The sequence below is a fragment of the Monocercomonoides exilis genome, assembly GCF_001643675.1.
Source record: "Monocercomonoides exilis strain PA203 chromosome Unknown scaffold8-1962414, whole genome shotgun sequence".
Lineage (NCBI taxonomy): Eukaryota > Preaxostyla > Oxymonadida > Polymastigidae > Monocercomonoides > Monocercomonoides exilis.
The window spans coordinates 1471673-1485000 of record NW_027150553.1 but is presented as its reverse complement, the minus strand read 5'-3'; the positions used below and the strand labels follow the sequence as shown (position 1 = coordinate 1485000).

Genomic DNA, 13328 nt, shown 5'->3' with positions numbered 1-13328 from the left:
TCAGCTTGGGAGGAAGAAGAGAAAGAGAAGAAGAAGAAGAAGAAGAAGAAGAAGAAGAAGAAGAAGAAGAAGAAGAAGAAGAAGAAGAAGAAGAAGAAGAAGAAGAAGTCACTAGCCAAGAAGTTATGAAATCACCACTTCCTCCGGAAAAGATGATGGAAGAAGAAGAAGAAGAAGAAGATGAAGAAGAAGGCAAAGGAATCGAAGATATCGTGTGGATGGAGGAAGAATGAGTGCGAAGAGAGAAGAGAAGAGAAGGGGAAGAGAAAGAAGAAAGAGAAGAAGAAGAAGAAGATTTCATCTTGTTGAACCGAACAATATTGAGTATTGTATCTTCCCCTCCGGTTGCCATGATAATGTCATCATCATCATCATCTTCTTCTTCTTCTTCTTTTCTTCTTTCTTCTTCTTCTCTTTCTCTTTCTCCTTCCTTTGTTTGTTTATTCCCCTCCTTCTCTTCTCTTTCTCTTCCTCCTCCTCCTCCTCTTCTTCTTCCCTCTTTCCCAAAGGAGACAATAGAAGCAGCGTGTATTTCCATGCCATGCAGAGAAGGAAGAAGAGAACGCTGGATGGAATGAGGAAGAGGAAGAGAAAGAGAAAGAGGAAGAGAAAGAGAAGAAGAAGAAGAAGAAGAAGAAGAAAAGGAAGAAGAAATTGGTTGAAATGAAGAAGAAGAAGAAGAAGAAGAAGAAGAAAGAGAAGAATCAAAAGAAAGAGGAGGAATATGAATGCAGTGATTGTGCATGGAAGGAGAGATGGTGAGTGAGAAGGCGTTTCCTCTGTTGTTGTAGCAGTGCACGAGTGAAAAAAGAATGTTCATTGAAGAAGAAGAAGAAGAAGAAGAAGAAGAAGAAGAATTAAATGGAGAAGAATAAGAAGAAGAAGAAGAAGAAGAAGAGAAAGAGGAGGAAGAAGAATTTTGATATACTCGTCGATTTATTTCTTCTTCTTCTTCTTTTTCTTCTTCTCTTTCTCTTCTTCCTTCTCTTTCTTCTCTTCTGAACGAAACAATTTGGCTAACACAGAAATCACAAGCACACTTACTGCCACCAGATTCAATAGAGGCTACGATTGAAGGGGAAGAAGAAGAGGAAGAGGAAGAAGAAGAAATTAATGAAGAAGAAGAAGAAAGAGAAGAAGAAGAAGAAGAAGAAAAGAAATGAGATGAAGAAGAAAGAGAAAGAGGGAAAAAGGAAGAAGAAGAAGAAGAAGAAGAAGAAGAATGTGAAGATTTTTGCAAGCGTTTATTTATTTCTTTATTGTCTTTTTCTTCTTTCTCTTCTTCTTTTTCTTCTCTGTTATTGAATACAGGCAACAGAGGAGGAAGAGAGAAAGGCGAAGTCACATCCAGCAAGATCAATGATTTGTGCTTGAAACCAGCTGAAATGAGAGAAAGAGGAGGAAATGAAGAAGAAGAAGAAGAAGTTAATGAAGAAGAAGGAGAAGGAGGAGGAGGAGAAGAAGAAGAAGAAGAAGGAGAAGAAGAAGAAGAAGAATTAACTGCAGAACTTATGTTATTTGTAGATTTTGATGAGGAAGAAGAAGAATTTTTCGATTTTGAAGAAAGAGACAAAGAAAATGGAGATAAATGCATCCAAAACAGAGAAGCAGGAAGAGAGTAATGTGAAGACAGATTAATTTCTGAAAGTTTTTCAACAGAAAATGAAGAAGAAGAAAGAGAAGAAGAAGAAGAAGAAGAAGAAAGAGAAGAAGAATTTTGATAGAAATTTGTATTCACATTAAATACAACTATTTTCCCATTAGCGCCTGCTGAATAGAAATACGGGCTTAATGACAGCAAAAATGACATGTCTTCCATGTTTCGCTGCGCCAAATTAGGAACCATGTCAATTATTTTGGGGATGGGTGCATAAAGTGGATCTCCAATGAAGGAAACTGGGTGTTTTCCGTGTGTGGAAGGGAAGAAGAAACTTGGGGTGATTTGAAGAGGGTAATGAGAAGAAGAAGAAGATGATGATAAGGAAGAAGAAGAAGAAGAAGAAGAAGAAGAAGAAGAAGAAGAAGAAGAAGAATTATAATATTCATCATCTTGATCTTCATCTTCATCTCCAGTATAAGGCAGATGAAACACATGAACAGCTCCGTTAATATCTCCACACACAAGAAGATACAAAAGGTTCCTATTTAAGTCACACCCGCAATTATTATTATTATTATCATTATCATTATTATTTCCTTCCATGCCATTTTCAGTTTGACATGTCAAACTGCTGCAATTTGACATGACAGTTTTGACAGAATAAGAGATGATGAGAGAAGGAGAAGAAGGAATGAACTCTGCGAAGAGGAGAGGAGGAGCAAGGGGAATGTTGGAGAGAGAGAGAGACTGAAGAAAGAGAGGGAAGAAGAGAGGGAAGAGAAGGAAGAGTGGGAAGATAAGGAAGATAAGGAAGATAAGGAAGATAAGGAAGATAAGGAAGGAAAGGAAGGAAAGGAACAAAAGGAAGAAAAGGAAGAAAAGGAAGAAGAGGAAGAGGAAGAGAAGGAAGAGAAGGAAGAGAAGGAAGAGAAAGAAGAGAGAAAGAAGAGAAAGAAGAGAGGAAGAAGAGGGATGAAGGAGGGAAGAATGAAGAAGAGAACGAAGAGAGAGAAAGAAAGAAAGAAGAGAGGAAAAGAAAGGATGAAGAAGACAGATAGAAATATTAATACAGACAGATGAAATAATATGAGCAAGATATAAGAGAAATGAATTTTATGGGAAAATAAAATAATAATAATTATTTTTTCACAATAAGAAAATAAAAAATATGGAAAAAATAAATGAGAAGTAATTTAGAATATCCAACAAAAATATACAAAAAAATATGACAAATAAATAAAATCAAACAAAATTGTATTGAAATTAAAAAAAGAGCAAATATTTAATAAATAAATAAATAAATAAATAATTAATTAATTAATTAATTAAATAATTAATTAAATAATTAAATAATTAAATAAATAATGTTTCATCAATAAAACACACAATTTTCCAGCATTTGATAACCCCTGGTTTCCCTTTAACACCTCTTTCGAATGAGAACAACAGAATATCTTTCTTTTCTTCTCTTTCTCCTTCTTTTATTTCTTCTTCTTTATCTTCTTTTTCATTTTCAATTTCTTTATCTTTTTCTCCTTCTTTTTCTCTTTTTTCTTTTATTTCTTCATTTCTTCCTTCTTCTCTTCCTTCTCTTCCTTCTTCTTCTTCTCTTTCTCTTTCTTCATTTTTCTCGTCTCTTTCTTCTTCTCTTTCTCTTCTATTTATTTCTTCTCCTTTTTCTTCTTCTTCTTCTCTTCTTTTATCGTTTCTTCTGTTTATTCTTCCTCTTCTTCTTCCTCTCCTCGTTCTCTCTCTCAATAAACCAGGCTCAAAGACAACTAAATTTTCTATTGGGCCATTTTGTGCTTTGAAACAGACAGAAACATCAGAAATAGATGAAGAAGAAGAATCTAATAGAGAAGAAGAAGGAGAAGAAGAATTAATAGGAGAAGAAGGAGAAGAAAGAGAAGAAGAATTAATTAGAGAACTAGAAAGAGAAGAAGAAGAAGAAAGAGAAGAGGGGGAGCAAAGAGAAGAAGAGGAGGAGGAAGAAGAAGAACAAGAATTTATCAATGAAGAATTTATTGAAGAATTATTTGATGATGATGATGATGATGATGATATTGATGTATTAGATGAATTAGATAGAGGATATGACGATAAATCAGTTAGAGAAGAAAGAAGATGAAGAGAAGAAGAAGAAGAAGAAGAAGAATTTAATGAAGAAAGAGAAGAAGAAGAAGAAGAAGATAAAAGATGATGATGAGGACATCTAAGTAATACAATAGAACCTCTGGTTGTTCCTAATGCTAAAAGAGAAGAAGAAGAAGAGGAAGAGGAAGAATTTTGAGAAGAAGAAGAAGAAATAATTCTTTTGTTATTTTTATCTTTTTCTTCTTTTTCTTTTTCTTCTTTTTCTTCTTCTTTCTCTTTCTTTCTTTTATCTTCTTCGTTCCTTTCTTTCTCTTCTTCTTCTTCTTCTTCTTCTCTTTCTTCTTCTCTATCATTATTATCTACATTATTTTTCTTATTTAAATTCCATCCAAATATTCCCCTTCTCAGTTGTGTGTCTGGAGTGATTGCAGATATTCCCCCTATCAATGACTCCATTTGCTTTCCTGTTGAAATAGTGGGATAATAAAATAAAATAAAATAAAATAAAATAAAATAAAATAAAAATAAATAAAATATAAATAAAATAAAAGAAATATTATAATAGGAAATATCAATATTAGAAATATTAAAGTTAGAATAAAATGTATTATAATAATAATTGAAAGAATTATTTATGTTTTAAATATTAAAATTATAAATTATAATAATAAATAAAATAAAATAAAATAACATATTATTAATGGAAATATCAATAGAAGGAAACATCAAAATAAGAATGAATTGAATAACAATAAGAATTATCAGGAATTATTTATGTTTTAAAATATTAAAATTATAAAATAAAAATTTATGGTAAATATTATTGAAGAAAAAAAAAAGATGATGATAAAAACAATAATAATAATAATTATAAAGAAGAAAAGCATAAAGTTAACAAACCTTCAATTTTCTCTTCTTCTTCTCCTCCTCCTTCTTCTTCTTTTCTCTCCATCAACCTCTTCAAATACGATTTATGTGAATATATTTGTATCCACCCATTACTATCAAATTCTTTTCCTTCTTTATCCAAACATGTCAAATTTCCTCTGCATTTCAAATTTGACATGTCACAATTTGACATGTCACAATTTTTGACAAATAAAATTCCCTCTTCCGTCCCAACAACCATTTCTTTTCCTCCATTCACCAAACAACAGCTTTTCAGCCATACGGAACCTAATTCTTGAGAGTTTATTTGGTTATGTTTTTTCATTGTCTTTGAAGATTTCGTTGATATTGAAGATTTTGATGAATTTGAAGGACTTTTGACAGGTTTTTCATTGTTTTCTTTCACTTTTCCTTCTTCTTCTATTTCTTTTCCCTCTTTTCCCTCTTTCTCTTCTTTCTCCTTCTCCTTCTCCTTCTCTTCTTCCTCTTTCTCCTTCCTTTCTCTCTCTAACTGCTCCTCCTTCACTTCAATCGACAAAGGACGAAGCAAACAAATAGGCGACGCTGTTTTACGCTTCCTATTTAGGAGCACTGAATCAACACGCCATAATTTGACTCCACAATCATTTCCTCCTGTTGCAATGAAGGTGGGGAAGAGAGGGAGAGAAGAAGAAGAAGAAGAAAGAGAAGAAGAAGAAGAAGAAGAAGAAGTTTTTATTGATGATGATGAATTTTTAATTTCTTCACTTTTCTTTCCTTCTTCTTCTCTTTCTCTTCCTTCTCTTCCTTCTCCTCTTTCCTTTCTTTCTCCTTCTCTTACTTTTTCTCTTTCTCTTTCTTCTCTCTCTCTGTAATGCCTCACAAGAGGACACCAATTAGAAGTCACACTCCATGTGTGTTTTGGAATATGCCCATCCAAAACACACAGAAGATTCATCTCTTTCTCTCTTCTGTTCTCTTCTTCTTCTTCTTCTTCTTTGTTTTCTTTGTTTTCATTCATTTGTATATCTTCTTTCTCTTCCTTCTTCTCTTCTTTCTCTTTCTCCTTTCCTTTATTGTTTCCTTTTCCTTTCTTCCCTTCTCCCTCTTTCTCTTTCTCTTTTTTCTTCTTCTTCCTTTCCATCTTTCCCTTTTCTCCTTCTTCTTCTCCTTCTTCACCTTCTCCTTCTCCCTCTTCTTCCTCTTCTTCCTTCTTCTTCTCTCCCATTCTCCAGACTCTACAGAGAGTGTCCTGTGCAACAGAGGCGACAGAAGAGGAAGAGACAAAACAAGAACACCACACACGCCCTGAATGGAGAGAGGAGAGGGAGAAGAGAGAAGAGATGCTGGAGAAGAAGAGGAGAGAAGAAGAGAGAGAGAGAGAGAGAGAGAAGAAAAAGAGAGGAAGAAGAGAAGAAGAAGAGAGAAGAAGAGAAAGAGAGAGGAGGAGGAGAAGAAGAGAGAGAGAGAGAGAGAGAGGAGAGAAAGAAGAAGAGAGAAGAAGAGAACGAGAATGAGCGTGAGAATGAGAAGAGGACAAGATAGAGAAGAAGTGAATTATTAAATACATAATGAAAGATAATCAAAATAATCAAAATAAATAAAAAGATAAAAATTTAAAACAAAAACAAGAAAGAAAGAAAGAAAGAAAGAAAGAAAGAAAAGGGGAAAAGAGATAAAAAAATCAAATAATAAAATAAAATAAAATAAAAAATGGAAATTAAATTTACTTTTCGTTTAATCAACTCACATAACAAACCCAATACATTTCTTCTTCTTCTCATCATCATTATGAACAATAGAAGAAGAAGAAGAAGATGATGATGATGACGATGAATTAGAAGAATCAGCAGAATTAGAAGAAGAAGAAGAAGAATTTGAAGAATTAATAGAAGAATTAGAAGAAGAATTACTAGAACAAGAATTTCTATCAGAACAAGAAGGAACATATACAGAATCCTCGTAATTTTCATTGAATTCTCTTCTTCTCCATCTGATGTGCCACACACAGCATCTCCTGTCTTCTGCTGAAGAGGACAAGAAATTGCCACATGGAGACCACTCAAGATGGAAGATTATACCCTCAAGAGAAGAGAGAAAGAGAGAAAGAGAAAGAAAGAGAGAGAGAGAGAGAGAGAAAGAGAGAGAAAGAGAGAGAAAGAGAAAGAAAGAGAGAGAGAGAAAGAGAGAGAAAGAGAAAGAGAGAGAAAGAGAGAGAAAGAGAGAGAGAGAGAGAGAAAGAGAGAAAGAGAGAAAGAGAAAGAAAGAGAAAAAGAAAGAGAAAAAGAAAGAGAGAAAGAAAGAGAGAAAGAAGAGGGAGGAAAAGAAAGATAAGGGAAGAGGAGAGAGAGAAGAGGGGACAAGAGGAAAGGAGAGAGAAAGGAGGGAAGAGAGAGAGAGAGAGAGAGAGAGAGCGAGTGAGTGAGTGAGAGTGAGAAAGAAAGAAAGAAAGAAAGAGATAGAGAGAAGAAAAGGAAATAGAATAGAAGAGATTTAATTGAAGAGAAAGAAGCGAAGGCAGAGAAGAGAAGGAAAGAACGGAATATTACAAGGTTATACAGAAATTATGAAAAAGAGAAAGATGAAGATAAAGAGGGAGAAAACAGTAATAAATGATAAATAATAAATATTTAATAATATTCAAAATAATTAAGAAGAAGAAGTGGTAGAAGAAGAAGAAGAAGAAGAAGAAGAAGAAGAAGAAGAAGAAGAAGAAGAAGAAGAAGAAGATGATGATGATGATGATGATGATGATGATGATGATGATGATGAAGAAGAAAATGAAAAAAAAATACAAAATTAAGAAACATAACACAAAACATTAAAAAATAATAATAATAAAAAAGAAAGAAAGAAATAATTTGAAACAAGAAACACAGATAATTACAATTTCTATTAAAAAAATAGAAAAAATAAAAAAAGATAGAAAATAATGAAATATAACCCGTTCTTGATTCCACCCCTTTCTCCCTTCTCCCTCTCTCTCTCTCTCTCATACATCCTGGCTATTGATAACAATCGGTTCATTTCCTTCTTCCTCTTCCTCTTCTTTTCCTTCTTCTCCTTTCTTTCCTTCTTCTCTCTCTTCTCTTTCTATCTCTCTAAATGGCGTTGCTATCATAATCGTCTGCTGAACTCCTCCACACGCAACAACCAAACACGAAAGCGCTTTTCGCTCTAATTTCGTCATTTTCTCTGGATTTTCAGAAATTTCACCAGAATTTTGAGGAGAAAGCAGAGACGAATGATGTTTTTCATTGTATTTTGAATAGAATGATAGAGAGAAGAGATTTCCCAGCGATACAAATGGTTGGATATGGATCAGTGGCATAAGTACGAATGATTGCTCCAGACATCCCGGAGAATCGGGTAAGCCCAAACGAAAGACTTCGCACCCCAGTCGAGAATATCCAAGTACAAGTAGAAAACTCGATGCTTTATTGATAGCATCAGGCCTAAGAAGTGAACAATCAAGTATCCAATCCCTTTGCTGCCCGGAAGAAAAGATCAGTGAAAAATGCGGTATGATTAATTCACTTCTAATAAAGTCTTTTGAATTTGTAATTGTGAGTATTGCAAGCTTTGAAGCTCCATTAACAACAAGGAATATTTTTTCCTCAAAACGAACTAAAGATAAAAACAATTTCACAAACAGAAAATTAGAATTAAAAAACAGTTGTAAAAAAAGCTCGTTTGCAAACATTGCCTTATTCTTCTAATCATCACATCATCAAATATTGGTTGGGATTGAACGATTTTGAGATTTATGCAATCAAAAAGTATTAAAAATCGATTTGTTCCTTAATTTTCATCATTAAAGCATAATTCATATAAGATAAATTTAAGATATTTTGACACGATCTTAAGATCTGCAAATTTTATCTCAAAAAATCAAAAGAATACCACAAAAGAGATATCTTTCATCAAGGAATGAAAGAGCAGAAATTGGTCCAATTCCATTAATAGACCGAATATTAGTGTATTTACAGTTGTTCATAATTTGTTTCGAAAAATTATATTGACCGCAATAAACAACAAAAACAAGTTCTAATTGTTATCAGCAAAAGTTTATTGTGGGTTGATTTTTTCTTTTTTTTTTTATAATCATTGTTTTGTTTCATTTAATTTATTCCTTAAATTTGATTTGTTAATAAAATGACTTTCTGAAGAGCAAATAAGAAACAATTTTCATTCTATGATAAAATTGTCTTTGAAATATGGCTAATTTTTTTTGATATCATACAGATATCGCAAAAAATACCGGACTAGATCGATATCTCAATCACAGCAAGAAGAAAAGTTCTGATGATTTTCCTCAAAATACGTCTCATCAATACAAAACCAATGTGACATCCAAGACTTTCATGACTTCCTCGTTTATGCTCAGAAAAAACTATTTTAGAAATATCGGAGAAAGACAAAATCTTATTTCTACGAAATTTTAATAATAATTATTTCTGAGCACAAATGAAGCTGTTTTGAAAGTTTTGTATGTCACATTAGTTTTGTATTAATGAGATGTATTTTGAGGAAAATTAACAGAATCACTTCTTATGCGGTCATTGAGAAATCGATCATGTCCAGTATTTTGTGCGATGTAGCGTATTTTATGCGATATCTGTATGATTTCGAAAAGGATCATCCATATATTCTTAATTATTTCATTTTATATTTGTATATTGATGATTAAAAAAACTTTAAAAATATTTATTTATATTGCAATTATCAATATATATATCACATCTTTATTTTCAAATTTCAAAAGCAAAAGGAATTCAAAAAACACTCAGGGAACAATGGGTTTTGTATTTTTTCTTTTTTATTATTTGAGTTTTTATTGAGCTTTATAACACCTCAATATGAAATAAAAAAAAATCACTCAATTTTAAAATGAATGTTCTCATTCTTAAGAATTTAATACTTATTGAGGTGAAAAATATAAAATGTTTTCCATTTCGACATATATTAAAAAATCAATGATTGAGAAAAAATCAATAATCAACACATACCATATATATATTCATAACTTGAAAAAAAATTTTAAAAATTTTTTTGCAAAGTTCCTTTTGTTTAATTTTAAAATAAAATAAAAATTTCATATTTCGATCAAATTTCAGTTCTCATGCACGAAACTTCATAAAAATTTAAAAAGAATTTTGACAATGTTATTACTTCCATTTTAGTGAAGTTTCGTGTTTGAGAACCGAAATTTGATCGAAATATGAAAATTTTATTTTATTTTAAAATTAAACAAAAGGAACTTTTCAAAAAAATTTTGACATTTATTTCAGAAATCAATTTGATAACTTATCAAACAAAAGAAAAGTTGTTGATAAGAAACTTTTAATTTCAAAAACAATGTATATTTTTTTTTTGAAAAGAAATTGATTTGAGGTTTTGTCTTTTGTCTTGGATTATTTTTCATGATAATTTGTGATATCCAACACGATTAAGTTTTCTTCAAAAAATAATTGTTAGCTTTGAAATGAGAAAATGTTTAATAGAAATGGTTAACAATGATGTGAAAAGTTATTAGTTCAGAAATGCAAAATTATTAAATTATTCGATTATTTGGATAAGAAAATATCACCTTTACAACAAATTCGGAAGACATATGGAACTTTAAGCTTTTTCATTGAAATATTATGCACTTTTTATTGACTTTTTGTTATCAATAAATATGAATGAAATGAGATCGTTTTTAAAAACACGAATGATGTCACAAAACATTATGTAATCATATCAATGATACAAGTTCCCACATCTGAAAAACGAATTCATTTTTAAGTCTGAAAAAGAATTATAAAGAAATGAGATAAACAATTTATTAGTGCCTTGCGCATAAAAAAAACATGAAAGCAAGTAAAATCTCACCATACGGTATGTTATGACATTTAAGCTAAAACCTTCCAAAATCAAACACTCATTAATAGACGATTAGTTTGTTATTGAAAAATAAAATTTTTAATAAACAAAGACATCTTGGAAAGAAAAATATTATGAAAAAAATTCACTAAAAATACATTATATTAAACAAACATTACTTGCAATTTTTTATTGGTTTCGATTTTTCATTTAAGCAGTGACCAGCTCTACTATAAAAAAAAAAAAAAAAAAAAAAAAAAAAAGATAAAAACAAAAAATTGTATTCTTCATTTCAAGAATGCATTGTTTCAAATCTTCCCTTTATCACCTTGGTTATTGAAAACCGATTGTATTCTACAAAAAGAAAAAGATTTCCCAACATTTTCAAAAAGATTATTTAAAAAGTTAAAAATAACATATTTATTGTTAATAATACCGTGACTTAAAAACATTAGTTAAAGTTTTATAAAACTTTAATACTTTATTTCTGAAAGTGTTCCGTGAATGTTGTTGTTAAAGAATAATTATTTGTACTTAGTGGGAGCATTGGAGTGTTGACAAACATCACATTGAAGGGGTGGGGAAGAGGGGGAGAGATTTATTCAGGCAGGCTGTTTGGAGGGAAGGGATATGGAGGGGAGAAGGGTGGAAGTGAAGAAAAAGGAGGAGAAGGAGGAGAAATGGGAAGAGATAGAGGAAGAGAAGGAGATGGATATGGAGAAGGCATTGAAGGGAGCATTTCGGTGAGTGAATCTCACTTCTCTTCTTTTTGTGTTTCATCAGCCCCATTCCTCTCGTCGCCTTCAATACCCCTTATATCCCTCTCTCAACTGACATTTTTCAACATTTCAACAGCAAATGATGCATGTTCACCTCCAACAACTACGTCAACCCAAACATCAAGTATGATGAACAGTTGTTCATTCTCATCAGTTTGTGACATTTATGATGGTGGGATTGTCCCTTCTCTGAACAACCCCTTTGCCTCTCTGATAGCCTCAAACACCTCGTTTGTTGGGTGTTGTCGAACAAGAAATGTTGATTGCATTGGAGAAAAAAACGATAAGTTGGCTCCAGGGAGGCAAAACACAACGGAAAATGGAGCGAATACATTTGTTTGGTGTGAGTGGAGTGGATCGAGAACAACAGGAGAAAGTGACTCGTATACTGATGGAATATCGAGCGGAGGAGCCATCTGCATGTATAATCTCAATTCTGGAGAGCTCTCTGTTTCGAATTGTCTGTTTAATAACTGTTTTGCATTCAGTCGCGGAGGTGGAATTATGTGCAATACAATAAAGTCTGTACATATCGAAAACGATGTGTTCAATGAGTGTACAGCACAAAACCATTACGGAGGAGGATTATATGTTGTAACGATTTCAACATGTGTACGAATCAGCGGATGTGAATTCCAGAATTGTAAAGCATATAGCACCGGAGGAGGACTTTATCTGGAAAATTTTAATGCTACAGGAGCAGGATGCATTGGAAATGAAAATGAAGGTGGGGAGAGTGCGTGCGTATTTGACTGCAGTTTCACTTCATGCTCAATTACAAACACATGGGGTGGGGGAATGCTTTGTAAAAATGTTCCTGCGACACAATTTAAAATGAGGAGCATTCAGTTTATTTCATGCTCAGCAGCTTCTCATGGTGGAGGGTTGTGTTTTGCTCCGTGGCGAGATGTGTTGCCAAGTGACAAACTGTATTGCTTTTTCCTTTTCTTTCACAACTGCAGTTGCTCAAGTGATTCTGATCCGTCGTATGGAGCTGACCTGTACTATGAAGATTATTACAGTCTCTATTTGAACTCAGATTGTCCGTTCAAAGAATGCTACACAACGAATACAGATGAGAAGAGAATGTGTTATGCATACAATGCATCAAACTCAGAAAGTTGGACATATCAGCACACTGAAAAGAAGGAGTGGCTGAAGGGTTGGACAAAGGTTCTGTTTGTGGGGGTAAATGGAAAGGACTCGAGTGGGCTGTGTGGAATGGGCGAGTCGGCTCCATGCCAGACGGTGGGACATGCAGTGGAGACGGGCTTGGAAGAGCTGAGCTCATCAGTCACGCTGCTGGATGGGAATCATCAAAGCGAGACAACAACAATTGATATTGGATCAAAGAAGATTTCAGTCATTGGGAAGGGAAGGGAAACATGTTTGATTGGAGCAGGGGCACTTTCATCATCATCAGGAGAGCTGTTCATTGTATCGACAGGTCATCTGGGAATGAGTCATTTGAAGGTTGACTGCAACTCAATAGCAGAAACTTCTCCGAGTGTGGTTGTGGTAACTGATGGGAATGGGTCACTCTCGTTGGATGACGTTGCAATATCAACTTCATCTTCTTCGCGTTCTCATCAATTTCTATTTCCCTTTCTTCTTTTTCTTTCCTCTAACTTTTTTTCAACATTTCCTCAAAACAATATTTCCAAATTAACCTTTCTTTTCCTCTTATCCTCCTTCTTTCATTCATTCCCCTTCGTCAAATTTTCTCTTTCGATCAAATTTTTTTATAAGCACCTTCTTCTTTTTCATTCTTCTTTTTCATTCTTCTTTTTCATTCTTCTTTTTCATTCTTCTTTTTCATTCTTCTTTTTCATTCTTCTTTTTCATTCTTCTTTTTCTCTTCTCAAATTATTCTCAGACGCATTCTTTTGTCGCATCATCAATTTCTCGCTCTTTCTTTTTGCTTTTAACAAGATTCGCGGAATATGCCCTCCTAAACCTTTAAAAAATATCTTCTTTTCTATTCATTTATTTCTTCGCTCATTCCTCTAAACCCTAATCATTTGCCGCCTTCTCTCATCTTTCCGCACTCCATATGCTTGCATTTGCATCGAATATAACAGCAAATATTATAACACTTGGAAAAAAAATTATCATTCATTATG

The 13328-nt window shown here is 32.8% G+C and overlaps 3 protein-coding genes across 3 annotated transcripts in view; 1 reads left to right on the top strand and 2 right to left on the bottom strand.

Moving 5' to 3' along the window:
* MONOS_13495fu13496 (uncharacterized protein) overlaps positions 1 to 5789 on the bottom strand; it is a gene marked incomplete at its 5' end in the record, with an annotated part of 8925 nt that extends 3136 nt beyond the window's left edge. Inside the window, 3 exons of the mRNA XM_067866205.1 lie at positions 1 to 2347; positions 2987 to 4158; positions 4595 to 5789. The exon at positions 1 to 2347 is cut by the window's left edge and continues 2460 nt beyond it. Of these exons, the coding sequence (XP_067733102.1) occupies positions 1 to 2347; positions 2987 to 4158; positions 4595 to 5789 (4714 nt within the window). The remainder of the gene's footprint in view (positions 2348 to 2986; positions 4159 to 4594) is intronic.
* A 768-nt stretch (positions 5790 to 6557) lies between these two features.
* MONOS_17153 (uncharacterized protein) lies at positions 6558 to 6986 on the top strand (the record flags this gene model as incomplete). The annotated part of the gene is made up of 1 exon (XM_067870046.1): positions 6558 to 6986. The coding sequence occupies one exon, from the start codon at positions 6558 to 6560 to the stop codon at positions 6984 to 6986; it is 429 nt and encodes a 142-aa protein (XP_067733101.1).
* Positions 6987 to 7553: 567 nt separating this feature from the next.
* MONOS_13497 (uncharacterized protein) lies at positions 7554 to 8284 on the bottom strand (the record flags this gene model as incomplete). Its single annotated transcript, XM_067866206.1, has 2 exons — positions 7554 to 8188; positions 8263 to 8284. 2 exons carry the CDS (start codon positions 8282 to 8284, stop codon positions 7554 to 7556), a joined length of 657 nt encoding a protein of 218 aa, XP_067733100.1.
* Positions 8285 to 13328: the final 5044 nt, after the last annotated feature.